The sequence below is a fragment of the Notamacropus eugenii genome, chromosome 4 (genome assembly GCF_028372415.1).
Source record: "Notamacropus eugenii isolate mMacEug1 chromosome 4, mMacEug1.pri_v2, whole genome shotgun sequence".
Classification (NCBI taxonomy): Eukaryota; Metazoa; Chordata; class Mammalia; order Diprotodontia; family Macropodidae; genus Notamacropus; species Notamacropus eugenii.
The window spans coordinates 408,207,172-408,232,103 of NC_092875.1; the positions used below are offsets into that span (position 1 = coordinate 408,207,172).

The 24,932-nt window shown below is 38.6% G+C and overlaps 1 protein-coding gene and 1 long non-coding RNA gene across 2 annotated transcripts in view; one reads left to right on the forward strand and one right to left on the reverse strand.

Annotated features, from left to right (window-relative positions):
* The first annotated feature begins 291 nt into the window (after positions 1-291).
* LOC140501748 (uncharacterized) overlaps positions 292-24,932 on the forward strand; it is a 29,999-nt gene continuing 5,358 nt past the window's right edge. The window contains exons 1-2 of the long non-coding RNA XR_011966341.1: positions 292-566; positions 3,605-3,660. This is a non-coding gene — a long non-coding RNA (uncharacterized lncRNA). The remainder of the gene's footprint in view (positions 567-3,604; positions 3,661-24,932) is intronic.
* HSPB3 (heat shock protein family B (small) member 3) lies at positions 4,087-5,013 on the reverse strand. The gene has a single exon (XM_072605637.1). The coding sequence runs from the start codon at positions 4,677-4,679 to the stop codon at positions 4,224-4,226; it is 456 nt and encodes a 151-aa protein (XP_072461738.1). The 5' UTR covers positions 4,680-5,013; the 3' UTR covers positions 4,087-4,223.

Below are 24,932 nucleotides of genomic sequence, written 5' to 3' on the forward strand. Positions count from 1 at the left end.
AACAAAGCCTGCCTCCTGTTTTCCAGACAAAGAAACCAACAATAGCATAACTATTTAGAAATTATTGTCAGATTGAAAGGCCAGAATGGGTTAGGGGTTGTGCGTGCTTTTTTTTCTACCTCATTTTAAAACAATAACAACAAAGACGAATTAAAGCCATATTTAAATTTCAAAGGATTTGAATGTTATTTGAGGGAATCTAGAAGATAATATGATTTGGTCTTGGAAAGATAAAGGACAAACCTTAGCGAGCTCCATTCTTTTGAAGAACAGAGCTTTTGATGGTATGGTTATGGTATTTGCCTGGCAGCTGCTTCTTAAGCAAAGGAACACTGGTATGATATTTTTGGATAAGTAGTGATGGGGGTGTGTGTGTATGAAGAGTTAGGGAGAGGCTATGACTTCCCAGATTGGAATTCAGTCTGTACTGCAGAGCCAATACTTGCCACAAATTCTCAGCTGAAGTTAAGCCATCGTTGGGTCTAAAAGAGACAGAGATCAATAGACTCTATAGACCTAGAGAAGCCCCCAAATGGAAATTTGACTAAGTCTACGCACTCAACGAGGTATGTCAGTTCACCTTTCATCATTATACAATGAAATATAATATCCTACTTGTAAAGGTGAGTTGTGCAACAATAACAACAACCCAGCTTTGAGAATGCCTAGTAATCTAATTTAATAAGTATATGTATATGTTAATGTATAGATATATGTATGCATATACATATATGTATATGTGTGCATACCACACTCTCCTCTTAGATCTTAATTGCTGCTTCTAAATTCAAGTGTTCTTTTTAACTTTTTCAATAAAACTATTCAAGAAACATTTTAAGGGACAACACAAAATGACTCTCAATTATATGAAGATAGATATACTTCAAAAGCAAAGCTTTCCTTCCTCCTTCTTTCCTCCTCCCCTAATCTTGGGGAATGCCTTAGATTAACTTCCTTTTGGATAAAATTATCTTTTATTTCTGAATTGGGTGAACATGTAGATTATAAGGTGTAATTGCAAAAAGTAAAATTCTTCATAGAAGTGTCTTTATTTTTCAAGCATATTTGACCCCAATATTGAGCAAAAATCTGGAGCAAATTCCCAAAGAAGTAAGTAAGAGAAGCCTACCAGGATTCTAAAAAGTGTTTGCAAGAAGCTATGTTGGAATATTTTGGGAGAGAGGGAAAAGATGAGGAAAGGGAAGGAGGTGGCAATTAATAGCAATAGTCCAAAGGTGCAAGTTTGGGAATCCTATTTTCCTTTTAAAATGAAACTTGCAAACAAAATCAATGCAGCCAAAATTAGAAGGAAAATAGGAAACTGGGGGAAAATATAACAGCAAGTTTGTCTGATAAAGACTTCGTTTCTTAAACATATAGGGAATTGAGTCAAATTTACAAAATTAAGAGCCTTTCCCCAGTTGATAAATTGTCAACAGATATGAACAGGCTGTTTTCAGATGAAGAAATCAAAGCTACCAATAGTCACATTAAAAAAAAAAACTGCTCTAACTTAGTTCTCTACAGTAATGCAAGGATCTAAGATAACTCCAAAAGATTCGTGATGGAAAATGCTATCCATACCCAAAGAAAGAACTTTGGGGTCCTAATGCAGATGGAAGCAGACTATTTACTCTCCTTTTCTTTTGTTGTTTTGTTTTGTTTATTCTTTTCCATGGTTCCACCCATTAGTTCTAATTCTTCTGTACATCAAGACTAATGTGATAATATGTTTAATACGAATGTATAAGGAAAGCCTATATCAGATTGCACCCCATCTTAGGGAGGGGGAAGAAGAGGAAAAGGAAGAAAATTTAAAACTGATGTTATGGAAGGGAATGTTAAAAACAAAAAATTAATTAATTATATAAAAATGCTCTAAATTACTACTGATTAAAAAAATGCACGTTAAAATACCTCTGAGGTATCACCTCACATCTATCAAATTGGCTAACAGGATAGAAAAACAAAATGGCAAATGCTGAAGGGGATGTGAAAATGACATTAACTAATGTTGGTGAATTTGTGAACTAATCCTACCATTCTAGAGAACAATTTGAAATTATGACCAAAGGGCTCTAAAATTGTGCATACCCTTTGATCTATCAATACCACTACTAGGTCTATATTGTCAAAGATTCATAGAAAAAGGGAAAGGACCTATATGTACAAAAATATTTATAACAACTCTTTCTGTGGTGGCAAAGAATTGGAAATCAAGGGGATGTCCATCAGTTGGGGAATGGCTGAACAAGTTGTGGTATGTGATTGTGATGGGGTACTATTGTGCTATAAGAAATGATGAGCAGGATGCTTTCAGAAAAACCTGGGAAGGCATACGAAGTGATGCAGAGTTAAATAAGTAGAACCAGGAAAACACTGTAAACAGTAATAGCAATATTGTAAAGATAATTTACTCTGAAAGACTTAGCTTCTCTGATCAAGACAATGAAAAAGGAGGAGAAATAATCCACTGTAAGGAGCAATGGTTATGTAGAATTTTATAACCTGAATGCTTCAACTAACGGAATAAGAGAGCACAAGGTAACTACAGAGAACGATATTCATTTGCGGACAGTTGATTCCAAAATCTTAGAACATAAGTACGCATCAAATATCAACCATTGCAGAACACAGAAACACACATCATCTCTACTACCTTAATCCTGGAGGAAGTCTTTGTTTTTAATTAAAATGTTTTTTTCATTCTATTTTCTTTCCCCCTTTCCTTATGTCCTTTCCTTATCTACTGGTAGTTAATTTCATTGAAAATTGATCACATTTGATCACACAGTACTCTGATAGCAGGAAAGTCTCTGTTTAGCTTGGCTCTGGCCATTAGGCATTCCTCTTCTATTCATAGAACTGCAGTCATGTAGTTATCTTAAGTATACATGAAAGGAGGAAGCCAAGTCTCCTCCTAAACCCACCCCACTCTGCATGTCCCCCTCCCTCCTGAATTCTTTACTATTTCCAGCAATGACATAGCAAATCTGTGAAATGCAATAGACCAGCTGTTGGAGGTAACTTTCATAAAACAATAAACATACATTTACTAAAGTCTTAACTTGTTTTTTTGGACAAGCTAACTAGTTAAGAGAAGGCAAACTGTAATATGATAAGTATCAGGCATCCTGTGTAAGCATGAGAGTATTTATGATTATGTGAAAAGTTTTTTTCTTTTCTTTTCTTTTCTTCTTTAAATACCTTGCCTTCAATTAGAATATTTAAAGATGTAAGGATTCTATGGAGACAATGAATAAGCATTTGCCATTTTCTGGCTTTTGTCAATTTTTCCAGGTCTCATAATTGTCCTTTAAATCAAAGGCTATCAAAAGGATAGTTGGCTTTTAAAAAATGGTTTCCTAACTGTATTTTGAGTTGTAAAACAATCATAGCAAAGATATATTCTTATAAATGAACAATGATCAGAGATCACATTACAATCAGAGTTTAGCTAATATTTAGTTTACAACAAACATATAGATCCAGAAGGATTCCACAAATGTGCAGTTCCTCTCTACTGAAGAAACAAAAGGGTTGATCTAGAGTCATAAATTTGGAGTGAAAAGGGGTCCTCTAATCCAATCTCTTCATTTTGCAGGTAAGAAAATCAAGACCCAGAGAGGTGGAATTACTTTACTTTGCCAAGGTCACGCAGTAAGTAGACTGCAAAATGAGGATTTGAACCCAGGTCTTATGATTCCAGGTCCAGTGCGCTTTCCATTGTATTTATCCCACTCTACCAGAATCAGTTTTGATAAAAAATACATTGAAATGAAAAAAAATCAAAGTTACCAGAAGCACTATATTTTGCAGAGATGTCTACTATTTTTTCAAACAAAATTGTCATGTTAATTCCTTTCCTTAGTATAATTACTGTAGTTGGTTATTACCAATTCAGTCCTGCATGCCTTATGGATGCAGTTAGCACACCTGTTTTTCGTAACAACAGTATCAGAAATACTTATCTCAAATTGTCATAAGTTTTCAGCTGCATAAACAGCATAGCTCTGCACTGTAGGCAAATTGCTAACCATTTTCCACTAAGAGAAACTGAACAATAAAACTCAACGTACCAAGAAATATATTCAAATATATTTTTTAATCCCCACTGTAAATGCAGCCAATGGGGCCACATACATGCAAGCTCTCTAATTACAAGGAGCTGTCAGACCCACATGAAGGCACATACTATCTTATTAACAGCAACTGGCAGTAGTTCAGTTAACTCTTCCATGATCTTTCACTTCCACTACCAAAATGCCATCGTGGCAGAAGAGGGCCGATAGGTCTTTGTTTTCAACACCGTCTGGTAGCTTATACTGCCGGGTGAAGCTTCTTGAGACAAACCCATGCTCGTCCATTCGGGTGCCATGTTGAGCCTTGATCAGGAGCCAGCCTTCAAAAGTTTGGATGATGACATCTTCAGGGAGAAACTGCACCACATCCAGTAAGACCTGAAAATGAGGCTTGCCATCCCCTGCTCGTTGCTTGTCAGCTTCTGTGGCCGGTAGTGGATCCTGGGCTGACCTGACCTTCCTCAGGTCCACGGTGGTTGGCCCTGGCAGTGCATACAAACTGTGATCCAGCCTGCAGTCCTCAAGGCCTCGTGCTTCAAATTCCTCCTGATAACGTACTGGGGTTTCTATCAGGTGCCTTAGGATGATTCTTTCCATGATGGAGACAGAAAGAGCTCCCAACAGCCTGTCTCAGAGCAGGGTCCTGTAGTGACCTGGTTCCAGTTGTCTGCAGACCAGTTTTCCGACTGAAGTTGCCTTTCCTTTATGGCCCTGGCAGAACTTCACCACTCAATTAAGTCTGAATCACCCAGCAAAACACTCTTCATCTTTTCACAAACACTGACAATAAGCTGCTATTTATAGAGCGTGTTTCGGAGTTGCCTTAGTAGACTCCCAGCATCTGCTACCACAGTAAAAATAACTGTAATCGTTCCATGCTCAGTTATTTTTGGCAATGTATTCTCTTTATTATAAAGGAAAATTAGTTCCCCCCAAAGTGTGTGTTTGTATGTGAATGTGTATAAAAGTCTTTAGCTAAAGAGACAGGAGGTGTGTGGGTGTTCTGTAATTGGGGACTGTCAATACTGGGCTTCTGGCTCACTGTCCTGATAGAACTCTGTGCTGCTTGGAGATGTTTGGAAAAATGAAAAGGCAATATGGTAAAAACATACATTCCTTAAAAATGGAAACTAGTGTTACACCTTATGAGCAGAGTTTATAACTTTATCCAAAAACACAAAGTTAGGGATGAGATAAATAGTAGATCAATCTATAAACATTTACCAGGTACTTACCCTGTGCCAACAACTGTACTTGACACTGGTAATACAAAAGCAAGAATGAAAAAATCCCTGCCTGCAGGGAATTTCCATCCTGGCCTGGAAATTCAAGTTTGAATCTCACCTCAGACACTTCAGCTCTTACAGCCTCGATTTCTTCATTAGTAAAATGGGGGTAATCATTCTCTATATACAGGGAGCCCCAAGCTATTAAGAGTCTTAATATCTGAAAACTACACTAAGACTTTTTGGGACACCCTGAATACATACATATTCATCTTATATACACATGTACTCATTCATTTTGGGATGTGTTTATATAGAGATGATAATCTGGAGCAAAGTGCTTTGTAAATCTCAAAAAGCATGAGTTTTACAGACATACCCATACATATACATATGCCTGAACTGTACTCCATTCTCATCTCCAACTCTTATAATTCCGTATCGTCATTGTTCAGTCATTTTTCAACTCTACATGACCCCATGGACCACATTTTTTTCTTGGCAAAGATATTGGAGTGATTTGTCATCTATCTCCTTCTCCAGTAGATTAAGGAAAACAGAGGGTAAGTGACTTGCCCAGCGTCACATAGTAAGAGTTGGAGGCCAGTTTTGAACTCAGGCTCTCCTGACTCCAGGCCCAGAACTCTATCCACTGAGCTACCTAGGCTATAAATGTAGTCTACAGTAAAATATAAGTTGGAAACAAGTGTGTTATCCCATTACTGGGAAATAATTGAACAAACTGTGGCATCTGAATATCATGTAATGTTATTTTGGCATAATGAATAATGAATGTGAAAAAGTCAGAGAAACTTTGGGAGAAATGATATAGGATAGAGAAAGAGCAATTAAAAGAACAATATACACAATAATTAGAATTATATAAGAACAACCTTAAACAGAAAACTAAAAATACTTTAAATGCAATAATGCTGATACTAATTAATCAAAATGTATCTATAATCTTGCCTTTAAAAATAAAAAAAAAAGCAAGGGGCAACTAGATGGTACAGTAGATAGAGCACTAACCTTGGAGTCAGGAGGACCTGAGTTCAAATTTGGCCTTTGACACTTACTAGCAAGTCACTTAATCCTGACTATCTTGCAGAAATAAATTAAAAAAATAAGCTTTCAAGTTCTGCCAGTTACAATCACTATTTTCATGCCATTTGAGTAAATTATTTTCAAGGATTGAACTGCAAATTTGTTGGGGTATGTATGATTTATCCAAACAAAATTTATCAGTCAAAATAGATCTGATATTGCAAACTAGATACAGTGGCAGCAATCAATCATTTGTTTTTGATTATCTAATGTAAGTTACATGACTTGGCATCTTTCCTATTTAAATCATATTATCTTCTTTCTTGGGAAGATTTCTAACCTTTTGAAATCCACCTGTGTCATTTTCTCTCTCCTCCTGGCTCATTATGCTGCAATGGGTTCAATCCAAGTCTTTGACAGGGCTGTACTCCTTACTGCTTTCTTCCTGCTCATCAACAACGATGTAGAACAGGCTTGGCCTGCTTCCACAGCATCATATTGGCTGCTGTTCCTTCTCCATTCAATATTAAGGATCCAGTATCAATCAATCAATAAGTATTTATTAAGCAGTGACTTTGGGCCAGATATTGTGCCTGGCTGAAGATACAAAGAGAAAATGGAAACAGGCCCCACTCTCCAGAGCTTACAGTGCAATGGAGAAGATAGCGTGTACATACAAGATACAGAGAGTAGATGCAAGTGTAACTTGAGTCCCCAAGCCCTTTGGAATGGGACTGTCTCCTCCATGGTGGAGATGAATGCCTTGTGCCTATATGAGAGGCAGGGAGATGTTGAGAATGAGAGAGAAGACCACCACTTTCTTCCCATCTTTTTTGAAACTTTTCAGTCTCTTCAGTGTTGCTTCAGGCTTTATTGTCCCTTTGGAAACTTCTATCTTCCCACTTTGAGAGAGAAACTTGATAAGGCCAACCTCACTTCATCTCATGGGAGGAAAATACTGGGAAGACAGAAGAGGAGTGGGAAGTCCCTGTCATGTCCCTATCCCCAATGTATTACACTTAGAGACTTCGAGGAAATTCCCTTTTGGTGAGATCTAGGATTCTATCTCCTTGATCCCAGTGGGAAACCTCCTTTGCTCTGCATTGTCTCATATTCTCCCATGTTTACTTTCTTTGATTTCTATTCTGCTATTGACTTGGATAAATAGGTTTCTTTGCTTCTTACAATGTTGTTTATTGAACAACTGCTCTTTCATGGGAAGGGAGTCAAGTGTTGGATATAAAGCTTGGGATCCTGCTTCCCCCAATTAATGAAATAGCAACAGTAATCAGAAGTTAGATTGAACCTGAAAATCACATCATCTAGAATGGTAATATTTAAGGGAGCAAATAGAAATTATTCAAGCCTGGTTCTCTCTCTCTCTCCCTCCCTCTCTCTCTCTCTCTCTGTCTCTCTGTCTCTCTCTCACAAAGTGGTCAAATCTTTGGCCCCAGCCCCCTGTTTTCTCTTCCAACAGTTAATAAAGTCTCCCTTGGAGAAAGAGGTTGGAGAAGCGTATTCTGCCTCCCTGAGCTACACAAAGACATTCCCATGCTATATGTGGAGGGAGAGCACTTGCTATGCAATGTAACCTTAGAGGAGAAGGCAGTAGCTGGGAGGGGTGAGGGGCAGGAAAAGCCTCCTCTATTAGGTGGTATTTGAGTCATGAAGGAAGTCATGGCTTCTGAGGCAAAGGTGGAAAGGAAGAGCATTTCAGGCACAGGGAATATCTAGTTCGAGGCATTGAGAAGGAAGGTAGAGCATGATGTGTGAGGGGCAACAAGAAGGGAAGGAGGGTTGGGTTGTAGACTGTGAGGAGCAGAGACTGGGAACATTGGAAGGGACCAGGTCTCAAAGGGCTTTAAATGCCAAACAGAGGAGTTTATGTTTGACTCCAGAGATCCTAGAGACCCATTGGAACGTACTGAGTAAAGGGGTTACATAATAACAGCTAATACCTATACAGTGTTTACTGTGTGCTGCACACTGTGACAAGAGTTTTTCAATTATTACCTCTCATTTGATTCTCAAAACAACCCTGGGAAGGAGGTAATGTTATTGGTAATGTTATTATCTCCATGGAAGGAAGGAAGGAAAAAAGGAAGGAAGGAAGGAAGGAAGGAAGGAAGGAAGGAAGGAAGGAAGGAAGGAAGGAAGGAAGGAAGGAAGGAAGGAAGGAGAGAAATAAGCTTTTTTGTATAGCACCTACTATGTGCCAGGTGGAGACAGGTGGCTCAGTGGATAGTGCTGGGTCTACAGTCAGGAAGACTGGAGTTCAATTCTGGCCTCAGGTATTCATTAGGTGTGTGGCCCTAGGCAAGACACTTAACCTCTCTTTGCCTTAACCCACTGGAGAAGGAAATGGCAAATCATCTGGTACCTTTGACAAGGAAACTCCATACGACAGTCAGACACAACTGAATGATGGAATAGCAATATGTGCCAGATGCTGAGCTAAGCACTTTACAAATATTATCTTATATAATGGTAATGATATAATAGCTAACATTTATATAGTGCTTACCACATGCCAGGCACTGCGCTAAGTGAATTACAATTATCTCATTTGATAAGGGTGAGCGCTGTTGTTGTCTCTGTTTTACAGATGAAGACATGGAGACAGACAGGGGTTAAATGATTTGCCCAGGATCATAAAGCTACTAAGTATCTGAGGCTAGATGTGAACTCAGGCCTCCAGGCTGGCACACTACCCACTGTACCACTGCCTGTTACCTAAGCAGGATCCCAGAACTCTATGCATTGAGAAAATCACTTTCGCAACTGCACAAAGAATGGGTTGAATTAATCATGTACACATTCCAATGACACTGACTTCAGTGCTGGGGTTCTGCCTTTTTCCTCCTGAGTTAAAGTAACTGGGGAGCTCCCAAAGGAAGCTCTATTACCTGTTTCTACAAGGCTCCTCCCAAGTCACTTCATGGTAAGGGTCAATATCATAGACTAAATGCCTTGAGTTTCTTTTTTCAGATTGCCTATCACACACTAATTCCTTTAGCATCAGTCTATCAGTTATAAACACTGTGTGTCCTCCCTCTGGTTACATGGATGATGGGTTGGGTCTTCACTCTCACCTACTGTTGTTTTAAGGTTTATCCTGGCATTATTACAGTAGGTACAGGAGTGATCTTAGCATGCACAGCTGGGCAGGAGGACAAACTCTTGTTAACAGGAATATTCACGGCTATTCTCTGTGTATAAGATTTAAAGTTCTGGGAGCTGAATCAGGACCTTGAGGATCTAAAGGCAGTTCTAAGAGGAAAGAAGGTAGGCAGGGTGAGGCAGAACTTAGCAGGCAAGATGGACTTTTTTTCTTTTCTTTCTACTTTTCCTCCTATTTCTCTTAATGTTACCAACATCTCCCTAGCATCTCCAACTTGAATCCTTAATCATTTCTGATTCCTCCTTTAACTTCAATATCCATCTTTATCTTCCCCTCCCCCACCCAACCCACTCCTCATTTAACTTCCTTGTGTCTGTCAAGGACATCTTCATCCTTCCAGTTTTGTGATCTTAGAGTCTTTCTTGTTCTTCACTCTCTATTGACCGTCATTTCCTTCACAGAGACCTAAACAACCCTGGTGACTATGTGAGTAGAGAGAAGAGACTGGACATGAGAAAACAGAGAGGTAGCTTGAGGAACAACCTATTCCGACATTTTTCTCTTTTTGGCTTGAATGCAGGTAGTCAATCAGCACTTCAAGTCTTTTTTTCCAGGTTGTAACTGTACTGTTTCTTTAGAATACTGAGCTAATTTCCTTAAAAAAAAATTATTTATTTCATTAAATATTTCCCAATTGCATGTAAACATTCATTTAAAAAAATTTTGAGTTTCAAATTTTCCCTCCTACTCCCTTCCATCCTTGAGAAGGCAAATAATTTGATATAGATTATGTTTGAAGTCATATAAAACATATTTCCGTATTAGCCATGTTGCAAAAGAGAACACACACAACACATCAAGAAAAATAAAGTTTAAAAAACATGTTTCCATATGTTCTCAGAGTTCTTCGGTTCTCTCTTTGGAGGGAATAGAGCATTTTTCATCATGAGTCTTTTGGAACTGTTTTCAGATCATTATCTTGATCAGAGTGGCTAAGTCTCACAACTGATCATCTTTTACAGCATTGCTGTCACTGTGTACAGTGTTTTCCTGGTTCTGTACTAAACTAATTTTCTAGGAAGACATTGTTCCTTGAATCCAAATCCATACAAACCCTTTCCACTGATCATAGCTAAGTAGTATGTGTATGTATATGAAGGGAGGAATACGTTTGAAGACAAAGGAAGAGAAATTCATGAATGGAAAAAATTTTCTATGGCTTCTGACTTACAGCGTGACCTTAGGAAAGTCATTTTACTCCTTCATTTATTTCCTCATTTTAAAATGGGAATAAGTAAGAAGGGCATATTTACATGTTATATGAATTGTTATAATTACATTAAATATTAAGAATATTTATATATTATGTAAATTTATATAACACCTACTATAGCACTTTTATAAACATTATCTTACTTGATCATCATGAGCTAGGTACTTTTATCCCCACTTTATAGCCAAGGAAATGGAGGCAAACAGAGATTAAGTGACTTGGCCAGAGTCACATAGCTAGTAAATGTCTGAAGATAGGTATGAGCTCACATCTTCCTGATTCTAAGCCAGAGCTATATCCCAGCTTCTTTTCTCATTTGATCTTTTGGCTTAGAATTATGATTTCATCTTGAATATAAAGTGAATTTTAGTGTATTAAGGTGGATTTTAGTGTGTGTAAAGTGAATTTTTGTTATTATTTCTCAAAGTTCAGTTTCCCAGGATTCATAGCCATAACAATCTCTGGTTTCTAGGTACTAGATATGAGTTCCCACAGTTATGGTTCAAAACATCTCCACCATGCTTGCACAGAATTATATAATGGTAAATAACATAAAATCCACTGCGGCTGCTCAGTGAGATACAGGGATGAAGTGATGTAAACTTGTGAGGTTATAGCTGGCAATAGGCCTTCTTTATCTGTTGGCCTATAAAGCAGGTGGGCACTGCTCAGTGAATGGGGAACCCTTAGGGTTGAATGCACAAATGCTACACGTGCCTCAACCGGCCCTCCCTGAGGCTTTGGGGGGCTGAGGGAACCTTACGGTTGAGTTCACAAGCTGGAATGCTGTGCGTGCCTTGATTGGGCCTCCATCAAGACTTGAGGGAATCTGTGTTTGCCTCACCTGGCCCTCACTGAGGCTTGAGAGGATTTAGGAGAAGCACAAGCTGTGCCTGTCTCAATTGATCCCATGGAGATGTGGGGATAGTTGCCCCTCCCCTTCCCACCAGCCCCTGCGAGAAGAGTCATTAGGGAATGCTATAGGAGTCTGTGCTTTCATCAGCAACCTCTTCTGAGAAAATTAAACTAGAATAAAGTAAGATTATTAAGCTCTTCTTAGCGTCTTTCTTGTCTGACCAAATCAAGAGTAAACCTGTGCTAGCTGCCCTCCTGTGTGCTGTGTTTATCTGTCTTACACATCTGTAAGGAGCCATCCACAGTTTCAGTGACATAGCCTTAACTAGTTGCCTGGGATGTGAGGAGGCCCCATAACTTACCCAGGATCACACCCAGGCACTGTATGTCCAGGGCAGGAACTGAACACAGTCTTTCTGAGGAGAAGACTGACCATCTTTCCCTATGCCAAGCCAAGCTGCTTCTTCCTCATCAAATATAGAAGGTAAAACATGAAGCTTGTGTTATGTAAAATGCTTTGAGTGCTATAGAATGAAATTTTTCATTTTAGACTTTCACATTTCTCTTTATTGTCCTCCCCATCCCTCCAAAAAAACAAAAAACAAAAAAAAAAGTGACTCCCTGGTTTTAATAAAAGGTAGCCTCTTTACATAAGAATCGTGTTAGGACACAAATGCCCTCTAGTGGGCAAAGGTGGATCTTGCTAGAAAGCCTCTGGTTCTGTGATGGTTTTTTAAGGAGGCCTTTTTATTATTTTTTCTTTTGTCTGTTGGTGAAGGCTGTGTCTAGTTCACTGTTTTGTTTTACACCTTAATGTCTTATATGGGAGATGGACTTGATTCTATTGCCTTCTTTCTGTTGATTATTTTCAATTTATCCTTCTATAGCTCATTTGTACATAGTTGATGCATGTTGTATCTCCCTTATACTATGAATTCCTTGAACGCAGGAACTGGGATTTGTCTTTCTTTGTATCTCTAGCACTTGGCACAATACCTGACACATAGTACGTGTTTAATAAATGTTTACTGACTAACTACAGGGGGAAAATAAACCTTACTGAATGTTTAACTTTGAAATACAAATGTAAGTGACCTTTGACTTGAAGACCAATTGCCATTCTGAATGATAATGATTCCTTCTGAGGTCTGTGCCCAAATTTTATTATTAGTATTGAATGTAAGTTCCAGGGTGACTACATGACTGGGCCTGATAGAGCTGGAATAATGATAACAAAATCATAGATTTGGAGCTGGAAAGCACTTTAGAGTTCATCATGTCCAACTTTCTCATTTCACGGATGAGAAATCTGAGGTTGAGAGAGGTTCGATAGCTTGTCTAGTAAGTGTCTGAGGCATGATTTAAATGCAGGCCTTCTTGACTCCAATTCCAGAGCTCTGTGGATGAAAGATATTTGGGAAAAGAGATGACTTTAATTACAGTTCAATAGTAGGGAAAGGAAAGAAAGAAAAAAAGGAAGGAAGGAAGAAGAGAGGGCAGGAAGGAGGGGAAGGAAAAATAAAGAAGAAAGGAAGAGAAAGAAAGAATAAAAGAAGGAAGCAAGAAGAGAAAGAAAAAAGGAAAAAGAAAGGAAGGAGAAAAGAGAAAGATGGAAAGAAAGAAGAGAAAGATGAAAGAAAAGAAAAAAGAAGGAAGGAGGAAGAGAAAGGAAGGAAAGAAAGAAAAAGGAAAGAACCTGTAGCATTAACCATGTTTTCTTAAACATTAATCCAAGGCTGAGCAAGCAGGGGAGGTTATGGTTATCCAGTAACATCCTATAACCGAAGGCAGGTAAGTTTTTGGCCAAGCAGTTCCAGGGGAAGGAATGTACTAAATTTCTACCCACTGGGGGATTTGTCTTTATCAGCTATAATCAAAATTTGCTTTTTCCATTATTGCATTTTGAAGTCCTTCGGTGGAATTAGCATATGGTTTCCTTTGCTCAGCTATTGAGCTTGAGAACAAATCTACTTCTCTTTCTTACTCAAGATGCTGGGGGGTGAGGGGCAGGGAAGAGACTGGTACCCAGTTAACCAAATGTCTTTTACTGTGCTCTTTTTTCCTCATCTCTAAATTCAAGAGGTTGGATCGGATAGTTTCTAGTCTCTATCAGCTCTTGTCCATTACCATTCTACCCACCTAACACCAGTGCTGGTCCTTGGGGGTTCCATGTGCTTCATTCCATAGCATGGCATTTTAACTGTGTATAGTCAGATAAGGAAGTAAGCAAATGAAATGCTGAAAAGGCGAATTTGGAGGCCTTGTTGGGTGCACTGGAGCAAGAGTCAGGAGATTCCTAACAGTGGGGATAAATTAATCCCCTTGAAGGGATTAGCTGATAAGATTTAAGACGTTGACCTACCAAAAGCTATTTGCATTTTGATAGGTTGTCCCAGAGACTGAAAAGGACCCTACAAAGTGAAACTTTAAAGAATGAATCTCCAGAATGGGAAATTTCAGTCCCTGATGTGTGTGTTTGCTGCGTGTGTGTGTGCATGTGTGTGTCTGTGTGTGTGTGTGCATGTGTAATAGAAGAAGAGGGGGGAGGACCTTCTGGTGTCCTGGACTCAAACCTGCTCTTAAAACTGGCCTTGGCAGGTGATGTAAGATAGAAGAAGATGTAAGAAAAGGCACCTGCTTCAATGCTTATCTACAAAATGAAATGACTCCTCTAAGATCAAGCTAAGGTTTAGGAAATGAAAACATATACTATACACATATATATGTATATATACAACTACACATGTGTATTTCATATTTTTGAAACAAATTTATGATTTCAAAGGCATAGTTAACCACTAGGTAGAAAACTCCCTCTACCAACGCAGGTCCACACTTACACAGTTACTTACAATCTTAGACAACAGTCTGGGGGCACTAAGAGATTGAGTATTTCACCAGGGTTACTCAACCAATATGGGTCAGAATTGGGACTTCCTTACTGAGGTCAGCGCTCAATCCAGTAAGCAATGATGCATTGTGTGTATATGAATGTGTATATACATATATGTACATATAAATAATATATACATGTACTTTATAAGCATAGATTTTACATATATATGCATACATACTTATACACATACATACATACATACATATATATATACACACATACACAAAGATACATACATATATATGTAGCTTAATCTGTACTCCTAAGATGGGTGAAGATTCATTTACCCATCTGGAAAACCATAATGGAGGCATGTTGCCACAGTAGAATGAGTATTAGATTTGGAACCAGATGACATAAATTGATTCCTGGCTTTGTTACCTAGGACGTATCACTTAATATAATTAACCTTTCTGGACCTCAGTTTCATCATCTGCAAAATGGGAGGGTTGGACTAGATGGCCTCTAATTAGATGACCCTTCTAGCTCTGTCTAGATCTTATCATCTATGAACTCTTTGAAAGGTCCCTTTTTTCTTTCTTTTTTTGGCCACCCGTGGTAGATGGATGACTGTACCTGATGTTACACTATCACTAAGAGAGTTGCTTATTATGGACTTGCGTGCATATTTCTAATTCTACCTAAATCCAAGCCAGAAAGATATACCACAGGTATATGCCATTTGGGGCTTTGGCAAAGGTACTCTAGTGGTTTGCTATTTCCTTCTTCAGCTCATTTTACAAATGAAGAAGCTGGGGTAAACAGCCCAAGGTCACACAACTACTAAGTATCTGAATCTAGATCTGAACTCACAAAGATGAGTCTTCCTGACTGCAGGCCTGTCACTCTATCCACTGAATCATCTAGCCACCCTGGCTCATAGTTGGTACTTAATAAATGTCTGTTGAATTGTTTTCTTCTTTCTCTCTTTTTAATTCTGAACTTGGACATTTCCAAATACACAGTATAACAGAAAAAAAAAGTACTATACATGAAACTGAGGATCTCTATCAGGTATAGCTTGCTTTCCTTTTTAACATATAATAAATTATATATGTAACTTTTAAAGGTGTCCAATTTATCTGTGATTCTGGCCTTCCTTCTTTTCTCTTTTGTGCATTTTTTTCTCAAAAAAGATGTTTCAATTACTCTCCCCTCTCACTCTCTTTCTCTTTTTTTTGGTACACCATTCCTGTCTTCTCTCTCCCACCGATCTACCCTCACCCCTGCTGGAAACAAAAAGAAAAAGAAAGTCCAGGTAAAAAATATCCATGGCTAAAAAAAAAATTCCTCTCCTGGCTATGTCCTAAAATATATGTCTTATTCTGCACTTTGAGTCTACCACATCTCTTAGTATATGGGTAGCATGCTTCAATATCTGTTAAATTGAATCAGATTATAGACTTATAGTCAACAGGCATCTCTTGAACTCTTCTTTCCATTTTTGATACAAAATCACCCCTGTTATGTGTGGTTGTAAATTCACAGTGCATAGCCATAGCTCAAGTGGATGCAACTTGGGCCAGTAATGATGTTCACTGTGAACTCTAGATGATAATCTAATTATATTCCATATTATCATTGACATTTTCTGATTATCTATCTAGAGATCTATAAAATTTGATGTCACAATTTGGCAATGACAATATGTGCATGAGTATTCATAGCTTTCATAGTATTTTTCAATAATCTATTACGATTCCTAGAAAACTATAGATGCTCAATAAATATTAAATGTCATATCTGTGAAACAGGAAAGTGTTCATTAAGATTTTAGCATAACATTCCAATAAAACTAAAGAGTGAAGAATTATTTCTAGTCTTATCCTACCAATGGAATACTATACTTGGTCAACCCTCAGCTTTTGAGAACCTCCCGTCTCAATTGTGGCAGTAGTGGAGACCCTTTTCAAAACTGGCAGTAGTTCCAGATCAACTAGAAAATCTCTTAAGTCCTGATTATGGTCTGGAAAGACACCTACTGGTCACCTCCTTCTCCTGGTTCTAACTTAATTTACTGGCCTCTTCTATGGTAACACCTCTGTTTGCTGTTTTTCTCCCTTGCTTTTGCCTTCAAATTTTCTTATGGGTCAGGGGTCACTGATCAAACCTGGAATCCTATTCTGTCTTCTTATTGAGGAATGTTCTTTTAAAATATTACACATTTAACCTATCCATCCACTCATTTATGTTTGTTTGTTTGCATGCTCTTTTGCTTATTTATTTTTGAGACCATATGTCTTTATCTCGCAGAAATTGAAAGAGCAACAGGCAACACTGACCTGCCCCATTGCTGATCAGTACAGAAACTTTGACCCACTCCATTTCCAACCTTGACTGGTTTGCCTATCTTTAAGAGCTTGATGTGCCCCCACCCACCCTGAGATTTCAACATATTGTTGGAAGACTTAGTATGGACCCCCAGTTGGATTTTAGTCCTACTTTAAATCTCCAGTAGCAGAGACTATGGGCATGGACCAACATGCCATGACATTGAACTCAAGGAATACTAAAAAAAATTCATCTTACCCTGTTAAGAGTTTCTAGACCAATTCCATTTGAATGTACTGACTTCAACTTTTAAAACAACCCCCTCAAGTCTGTGTGTGGGTCTCCATGGTTGCTTTGCTTTCCCTGGTCTCTAACCTATTACCGACTCTCTGATGGACTTGACAAGAGCCTTGGGTTCCTTTACAATATCTCCTTATAGTATTCAGTACAGTATCTATTCATATTATTATTATTATTTTTAGTTATAATAATAACAACTAAATAGTAATTGTTTCTCTCATACTCATGAAACCTGAGGGTCTTCTCCCAGTTTGATTTTTTTTTTTTAAAGGGGCCATCCTTTGAGCAACTACTTAAAGAAGAATATTCATTGAATGGGTGTACCTCACTCAAAGTGAGATTATGATAAGACCTTAGCCTAAAAGATCCAGGGTCTCCTGTTGCATCCTGGGCCATTTCCAGTCATCCTGATGAATATCAGGCCACTGGACCCAGATGGCTCTGGAGGAGAAAGTGAGTCTGGTGACCTTGCACAGCCCTCCCTCACTCAAATCAAAGCCAACTGCAAGTCATGTCATCCTCTTGATGTCATGGTCCTCTTTGAGAACGAAAGACAAACACAAACACAACAACAACACAACAACAACAACCCACATAATAGACTATTCATATATGTTATGGCCCCAAAGGCTGTTGCCTTGTTGGTTCATGTGCCCATCACTGTGCACTATGGCCCAGGATTAAAGAGAAGAGCACTTTAAGCCCAGGTCCTCAGTTCTGCTGCTGACTTTGCATGGTAGCTTTGGATGAATCCATCATACAACTCTGTTTGTTCTTCTATAAATGAGGATATGTATGGATCTAGAGACCATATTATTTTAAATAATATTTTATTTTTCCCCTCATTATATGCTAAAACAATTTGTATATTAAAAAAAAGTTTTGAGTTGCAAATTCTATTCTTTCCTCCCCCTTCTCCCTCCCTGAGAGAGCAAAGCAAGCCATTATGGGTCATACATGTGCAATTGTGTAAAACATTTCCATAGTAGTCATTTTATTCAAAAGACTCAAAAAAGAGAGAGAAAAAAAAAGCGAGGAAGGAAAGAAAGAAAGAGAAAAAGAAAGTAAGAAAGAAAAAAAGAAAGATGAAGGAAGGAAGGAAAGAAAGAAGGAAGGAAAGAAGGAAGGAAGGGTAAAATAGCATACAGAATGCTGCTCAGACATTATCAGTTCTTTCTCTGGAAGCAGATAGCATCATGAGGGACCATATTTTTAAACCAAAAATCCAACACACAATCTTACAAAAGCTCCTATCCCCCCCGAATTTTGTTACCAAAATCAAGTCAATTCCATCGAGCTTTGTATTAGTGTGGCCATCCCAGCATTCCTGGGCTTTATGGCTAGAAACTTGACATATACTAACAATATGTGTACTGCTATTTTTGCAGGATGAGTGGATCTTGGATAGCCCTCTAGCAAAAATCTTCTAGTCTGGAGATTCCCACCAATCAATCCATCATCACACATTTAAATGTTTACCCTGTTCCAGACACTGTACAAAACACTAGGGACACAAGAAAAGGCTCAAACATGCAGAACAACAGCTCCTCTGCCAATTTCAGAGAGTTGCCTGAGAGGTTTGGCCCAGGCACACAGCCAGTTTGATTCGGAGATGGGATTTGAACTTGTCTCTGTACCTTTGGCCTGGCTATCCCCCAGACCATTTTACTCCAGCTTTGAAGTTTCTCTAGCTTCCTTCAAGACTCATCTCAAATTCTACTTTCTACCAAAGGTCTTTCCCAATCCCAACAACTACCAGCTCCTTTCCCTCTAAGATTTTCTTCCATTTACTTAAATCTCATGTAGTCATTTACATGTTGTCTTGCCTATTCGAATACAAACTCCTGGAGTCTGTTTTCTCCTTTCTTTGTACCCCCAGAGCTCAGCACAGTGCTTGGCACACAGGACGCACTTAACAAATTCTTGTTGACTGACAGAACCCAGGTCACCCAGGCTCCAAGGCCAGTCCTCAAACCACTATAACATGGTACTTTTTCATGTTCTACTACATATATAATGTGGGTAGATAGTTTTCCAGAGTAATCCTAGTGTTTTCTCAGTGATTCTCCATCTCTGAAGGTGCTTAATTTTTTGAGATTTATATTTTGCTCTAAAGTTAACTGATTAGGATTCATTGTTGTCAAAATATTGGCATTTCCAGGACATTGATAGATCATGGAGATAAGGAAGTTCAATATTTGAAGTCAGGACTACCCTGAAAAATCATGTGACGTTTAAATGTATAGGACATAAAATGAATAATAGAAAATAACTGGTGTTTGATGGCAATTATATCTAAGAGCAATAACATTCTAAAATTGAATGGTTGGGGAATTTGGGAAGAGGAGGCTAATACACTAAACAAACAGCTCAATTTTTTTTTTTTGCTGTGAGTCTTTAACTTCTATAATCCTTCCTTTCTATCCTCTCTGCCCTCATATAATTCCCAGGCTGCAGAATGTCTCCTCCAAACTGTCCTAGGCTCTCCTTGGCTGCTCAGAGCAGTGGATAACTTTTCAGGAGAACGACCTATTCACAAAGACTAATTGCCTGGGCAGAAATCAGTTTCTTTTGGGCAGAAGGCAGGTGGAGCTACTCCTTTCTTTTCCTTTCTAAAGCTCTTCTCTGACCCCAGTATGAGGACACTCTCATTGGCCAAGGCAACAAAAGGTGCCCAGGACAGCAAGTCTAGGCAAGTGTATGTGGGCATTCTGCTCTGGCAACATTCTCTCCCTGCATTGTTCTCAGCCTGAATGGCTCCTGTGAAAATGTCCTCACCATCACTTTCTAGAAGAGACTGAATGAGGATAAGGGTCAAAGTGGAATGGGTACTGAGAGGAAAAACTTCCACAAAGCAATCAAACAATCCAAAAAGTATCTCTCTCCTTCTAAGTGAAAAAGTCGTTTTCTGAAGACTGCATCACAATGCAGGAGAAGCAACTACCTAAACACTAGTACCATAATATCAACTTCTATTTCCTCCATCTAATTTCCCCTAAAATACATTCTTAAAAATTAGGTTTTTTTAAGGAAAAAGTGCTTTTAGTGGTATTTTTTAACATGTTGGCTTGCTTCTTTGCCCATAATGGACAAATAATTCAGATAGAAAGCCCATTAAGAAAGGAGTGTGGGATTTTTTGCAATTTTCAACACACCAAGTAATAATATTGGTTTCGTCCCCTAGGAGATACCATTTCAGCACCTTTTGGAATGGAATCATTCTCACTCCCTCCACTGATATCTTTCTAGATCATAGCTCTAATTCTCTGCTGATTTGTCTTGTTTGTATGATGTAAGGAGGTGGGAAGGTGAGTTACAAGAGGTGGCTTTGGGAAGACAGAGTTCTCCTGCCATTTCTGAGATCCCTACCATGCTCTAAGAGTCCTAAAAGGATTGTTCAAACTGAACCCCGGAGAGGCTTCGCAATTTCCCTGGGGGAAGTAAGTGATAACATTCCTCATTTCTAGAAGATAGTCCCTGAAATTCATGGTTTAAAATTCATCCCAGATGTAATAAAATGCTGCTTAAAGGAATTGGAAAGTCAGGGTGAAGGAATATGCAAATTCCCTGTGACTATCCACGAGGAGCCTGGCACTTCCAGAGGCTTTTTCTGTTGCTCCCCTCCCTCATCCCAGCCCTGTCAGTTTCCTGCCTGCCCACTCTGACAGTGCCTAAGCAGCTCTGGAGCTCAGCCTTGTTTCCTTCACTCCACCCCAGAGAGGGATCTTGGTTTCCTAATCCCACATCCTTAGCCTTGCTCCCTTAGATTGTCTCTGCCCAGGCTTAGAACTTCCCAGAGCACCTTATTCTCAGCTCTTCCATACCTTACAAGTGAATTCTTTTATTTTAGCTTTTTTAGAAAAATCCTTCTATAAGGTGATAAAAATAGCTTCCCAAATGATGTTTCTTACGCACAAAAAGAATGCAGGAATCATGTGTTAATTCATGTTCATCTTATCCAACAACCTTAATTTATAGATGAGGAAAGTGTCAAAACACTTCATAAGCATTTATTAAGCACTATGTGCTAGGGACTGTGTTCATCAAAGGATATAAAAGATAAAAATGAAACTGTTCCTGCCCCCAAGAAGCTTACATTTTGGTGAGGACAAGGGAACAGTAACATCAGTAAGTAGAAATAAGTAAATGCAAACTTACATGTAAATAAATGTGCATAAAGTAAATACAATAGGAGCTAATCGGAAGACGAAGGAGGAAACAGCAGCTAGGGGAATTAAGAAGGTGAAAAATGGTCAGAAGAGAGGTCAGCCTGAGCTAAGCTTTAAAGGCAGTTAGGGACTATAGGAGGCAGGGGTGAATAAGGACTGCGTTCCAGTTACCATGGACAACGAACACAATGGCATGGAGGTAAGAGAGAATTTCACGAGTGGCAAACAAAAAAGTGAGCCTTGCCAGACCATAGAATCATGAGGGAACTAATGTCAAATAAGCCTGGAGAGGAAGGCTGGTACTTTAAATGCCAAATGGGAGCTTTTGCATTTTATTTTAGGGGTAATAGGGAGCCACTGGAGTCAACTGAGCAGGAGAGCGACATGGTGGAACCTGTGCTTTAGGAATATCACTTTGGCAGCCATGGGCAGCATGGATAGGTAAGAAGAGAGACTTGAAGCAGGAAGGCCAAGTAGGAAGCTATGGCAATAGATGAGGCAAGAAGAAAGAAGACTTTTCCAAGGTCCCATAGTTAGTCAGAGGCAGAGTTGGAAGTGGATGCTCGTTGCACTACCCCATCCTGTTGTTCCATTCACTGGACATTTTCAGCCTCTCTTTGTTTCAAAATAAATCAAGATTGGGATTTTAAAATTCCTCATAGAAGGCTACTTTTTGGATTTGGGAATTTACTTGGTCAGCTACCTGTGAGTTCCCCCAAGGGATGGAGCATTCTGCTGACATACTCAAACACAAAGCAGAGCAGGTGTGGACCCTGATTCTGGTCCCTGTTTCTGCTCCAACTTCTTCACAACCTCAACCCTTGTAAGAGCAAGCAAAGTAGGATTTTTGTTTTCTTTTTGGAGTTCAATTTCCCAAGCTCATTGAAAATATCTGGAGGCTCAGTCTCCTTTGAACTCTGATAATTCACAGCCATGCTGAGTTACACAGCTTGTAATGCCTTCCGAGCCTATCAGTTGAAAGCTCTATGTACTTGGAAGTTGGTATTTTGCTTTGGGGGGAGGGTGTTGCTTATGAGAAGGATCTTTTGATTCCCTGAATGGGACTCTGAGTAGCCATTTGTTAAGAGTCACCCCCCTCAGATGTTATTAGTGCTCCCCTATCTGGTGGTGTATGCAGGTGGTTGTATTACTTTGTTCAGACAGTTGGAGCCCCCTGTCTGTTGATCTTTGGCTAATTTCTCTGCTTGTATTTTCTGTTTATATTTTCTCAATGTTCAAGATGTTAATCTTTCTCCTGAACTAGTGAATGACTCATATATGTTTAATTAAAGGATTGTTAACCCCTTTGAAGATGTCTTTCCTTAAGCAAAGCAGATTAAAGAACTGTGGTAGCAGGCCATCCTAGATGTGCTAGGGTGCTTGCTAATACAACCCTCTACACCCCTACCACTGGCTCTGCTTTCTTAAGTGGACAATTCATGTAGGTAGGGAATGCCTAAAACCCCAAAGGGTCTTATTCTGCTGATCTGTTCACTCCCACCAGGTACCTGATATTTTCCAGTTCCTTTCCAATCTCATGACAAATTACTGACTGAGGCTACATGTCGAAGTCTTGCAAAGTCCTTTCCTTAGAGAATTATCCTTCCCCACCAGCACATTCAAAAATTAAAGTGCAAGACTTTGTGGCTGTTTGAGGAAACTCCCTTCTTTCATCTTAATCCCTATCACATCAAAGGAAAAAATAATAATTCTGGACTCTTCTTATCCCTATTTCTCAGGCAAATTCCCTCTCCTACTTTGTTCTACCCTTCTGACTACCTAGCCCTAATAAAAGAAAAAAAGAAAAACAATTCTTCTAAAAACCTCTAGCTTTATGGGACTCATTTAATATAGGATACTATAAGAAAAAGCAAGTCAGAACACCCAAGTCCTAGCCTCTGTTCTTACTCTACTAGCTCTGTGGCCTTAATCCAGTTACAATTTATATAAGCTTCCATTTCCTCATCTATAAAATAGTTTATACTAGTAGTATAAGTACTAAGTTGGCGTAATGACTAGAATAGCAGACATGAAATCAGGAAGAAATGGGATCAAATCTCACTCCAGAACCTTACTAGCTCGGTGAGGCTGGGCAAGACATTTAACTTCTCTGAGACTCAGTTGCCTCATCTGTAAAATAAGAATGTTGACCTACTTGTCCTCTAAGGTCCCCTCCAGTTCTAACACTGAGAGTAGGAGACAGCCCAGTCAGAATCTGAACTGAAGAGGGAAGAGAAGCCATTGAAAATTTCCCTATAAATTTTGTAGGTGAAATAAGATGGTATCTGAGATAATCCTTGTAGTCTTATGGAAGGAAGAGTATTTCCTACTAACATAGATCATGGAGACAAGGAAGCTGAATATTTGAAATCAGGACTACCCTGAAAAATCATGGGACTTTTAAATGTACAGGACATAAAATGAGTAGTAGAAAATAACTGGTGTTTGATGATAATTATATCTAAGAGCAACACATTCTAAAATTGAATAGTTGGGGAATTTGGGAGGAAGGGGCTAACACACTGAACAAGTAGCTCAATTTTTTTTTTTTTTTGCTATGGATCTTTAACTTCTATAATCCTTCCTTTCTATCCTCGCTGCCCTCATATAATTCCCAGGCTGCAGAATGTCTCCTCCAAACTGTCCTAGGCTCTCCTTGGCTGCTTGGAGCTAGAAAAAGGAAAATGAATTTTTAAAAAACCCCAAAGGGATGACATTGGCTAATTGTGTTTGGAGCAATTAAACATAAACAACCCAAATGAGAAGGCTTGGTTCTTCCATTCTTGATAGCATAGAATATAAATTTTCTATCCATTGTCTCCTCAATTAAAAAGAAAACAGCTAAGCAAGCATACAGAATAGTGTGCTTGGTGACCAATGACATTTTTGCTGGTGATCTTTTCCTAGGTCTTTTTTTCATTTTTGTGAGTCTTACTACAGTACTTTGGTTGTCCATTGCTAATTCCTAATTTTCATGGAATAACTAATGATCCAGTCATGCAGTTCCTAACAGTATTCCTTCCTCTGTTTCTTTTTGTTTTTTCCAATTTATTGGAAATATTTATAATATAGATACATATATATTTATAATAAATATCCAGATATTTATTCCAATTTAAATTTTGGAGGTTAGATTTTAAGTCCCAAAGTGTTGCCTTTCCACCCCACCACCCACTAGAGAAGGCCACCATTTGACACAGATTTATAAATGTATATAAAAACCATAGTATGCATACTTGTACTTATCAGCTCTTTCTCTGGAAGTGGATAGCATTTTTCTTCATAGGTCCTTTATAATTGATTTGAGTATTTATAATAGCAGGATAACTTGATTGTCCACAACTATTCTTTGAAGATTATTACTGTTGTTGTATACAATGTTTTCTTCTTTCTGCTCATTTTACTTTTCATTATTTCATGTAAGCCTTTCCATGTTTTTCTAAGCTGAACTGCTCATCATTTCTTACAGTACAGTAGTATTCCATCACAATCATATGCCACAATTTGTTTAGCCATTCCCCAACTGATAGGCTTTATCTCAGTTTCCAGTTATTTACCACCACAATGAGAGCTGCTATAAACATTTTAGAACATTTAGTTTCTTTTTCTTTCTCCATGATCATTTTGGGAAATAAACCTACTAGTGTTGTTGCTGGGTCTATAGACAATTTTCCAACTTACTAAGGAGCCTTGCA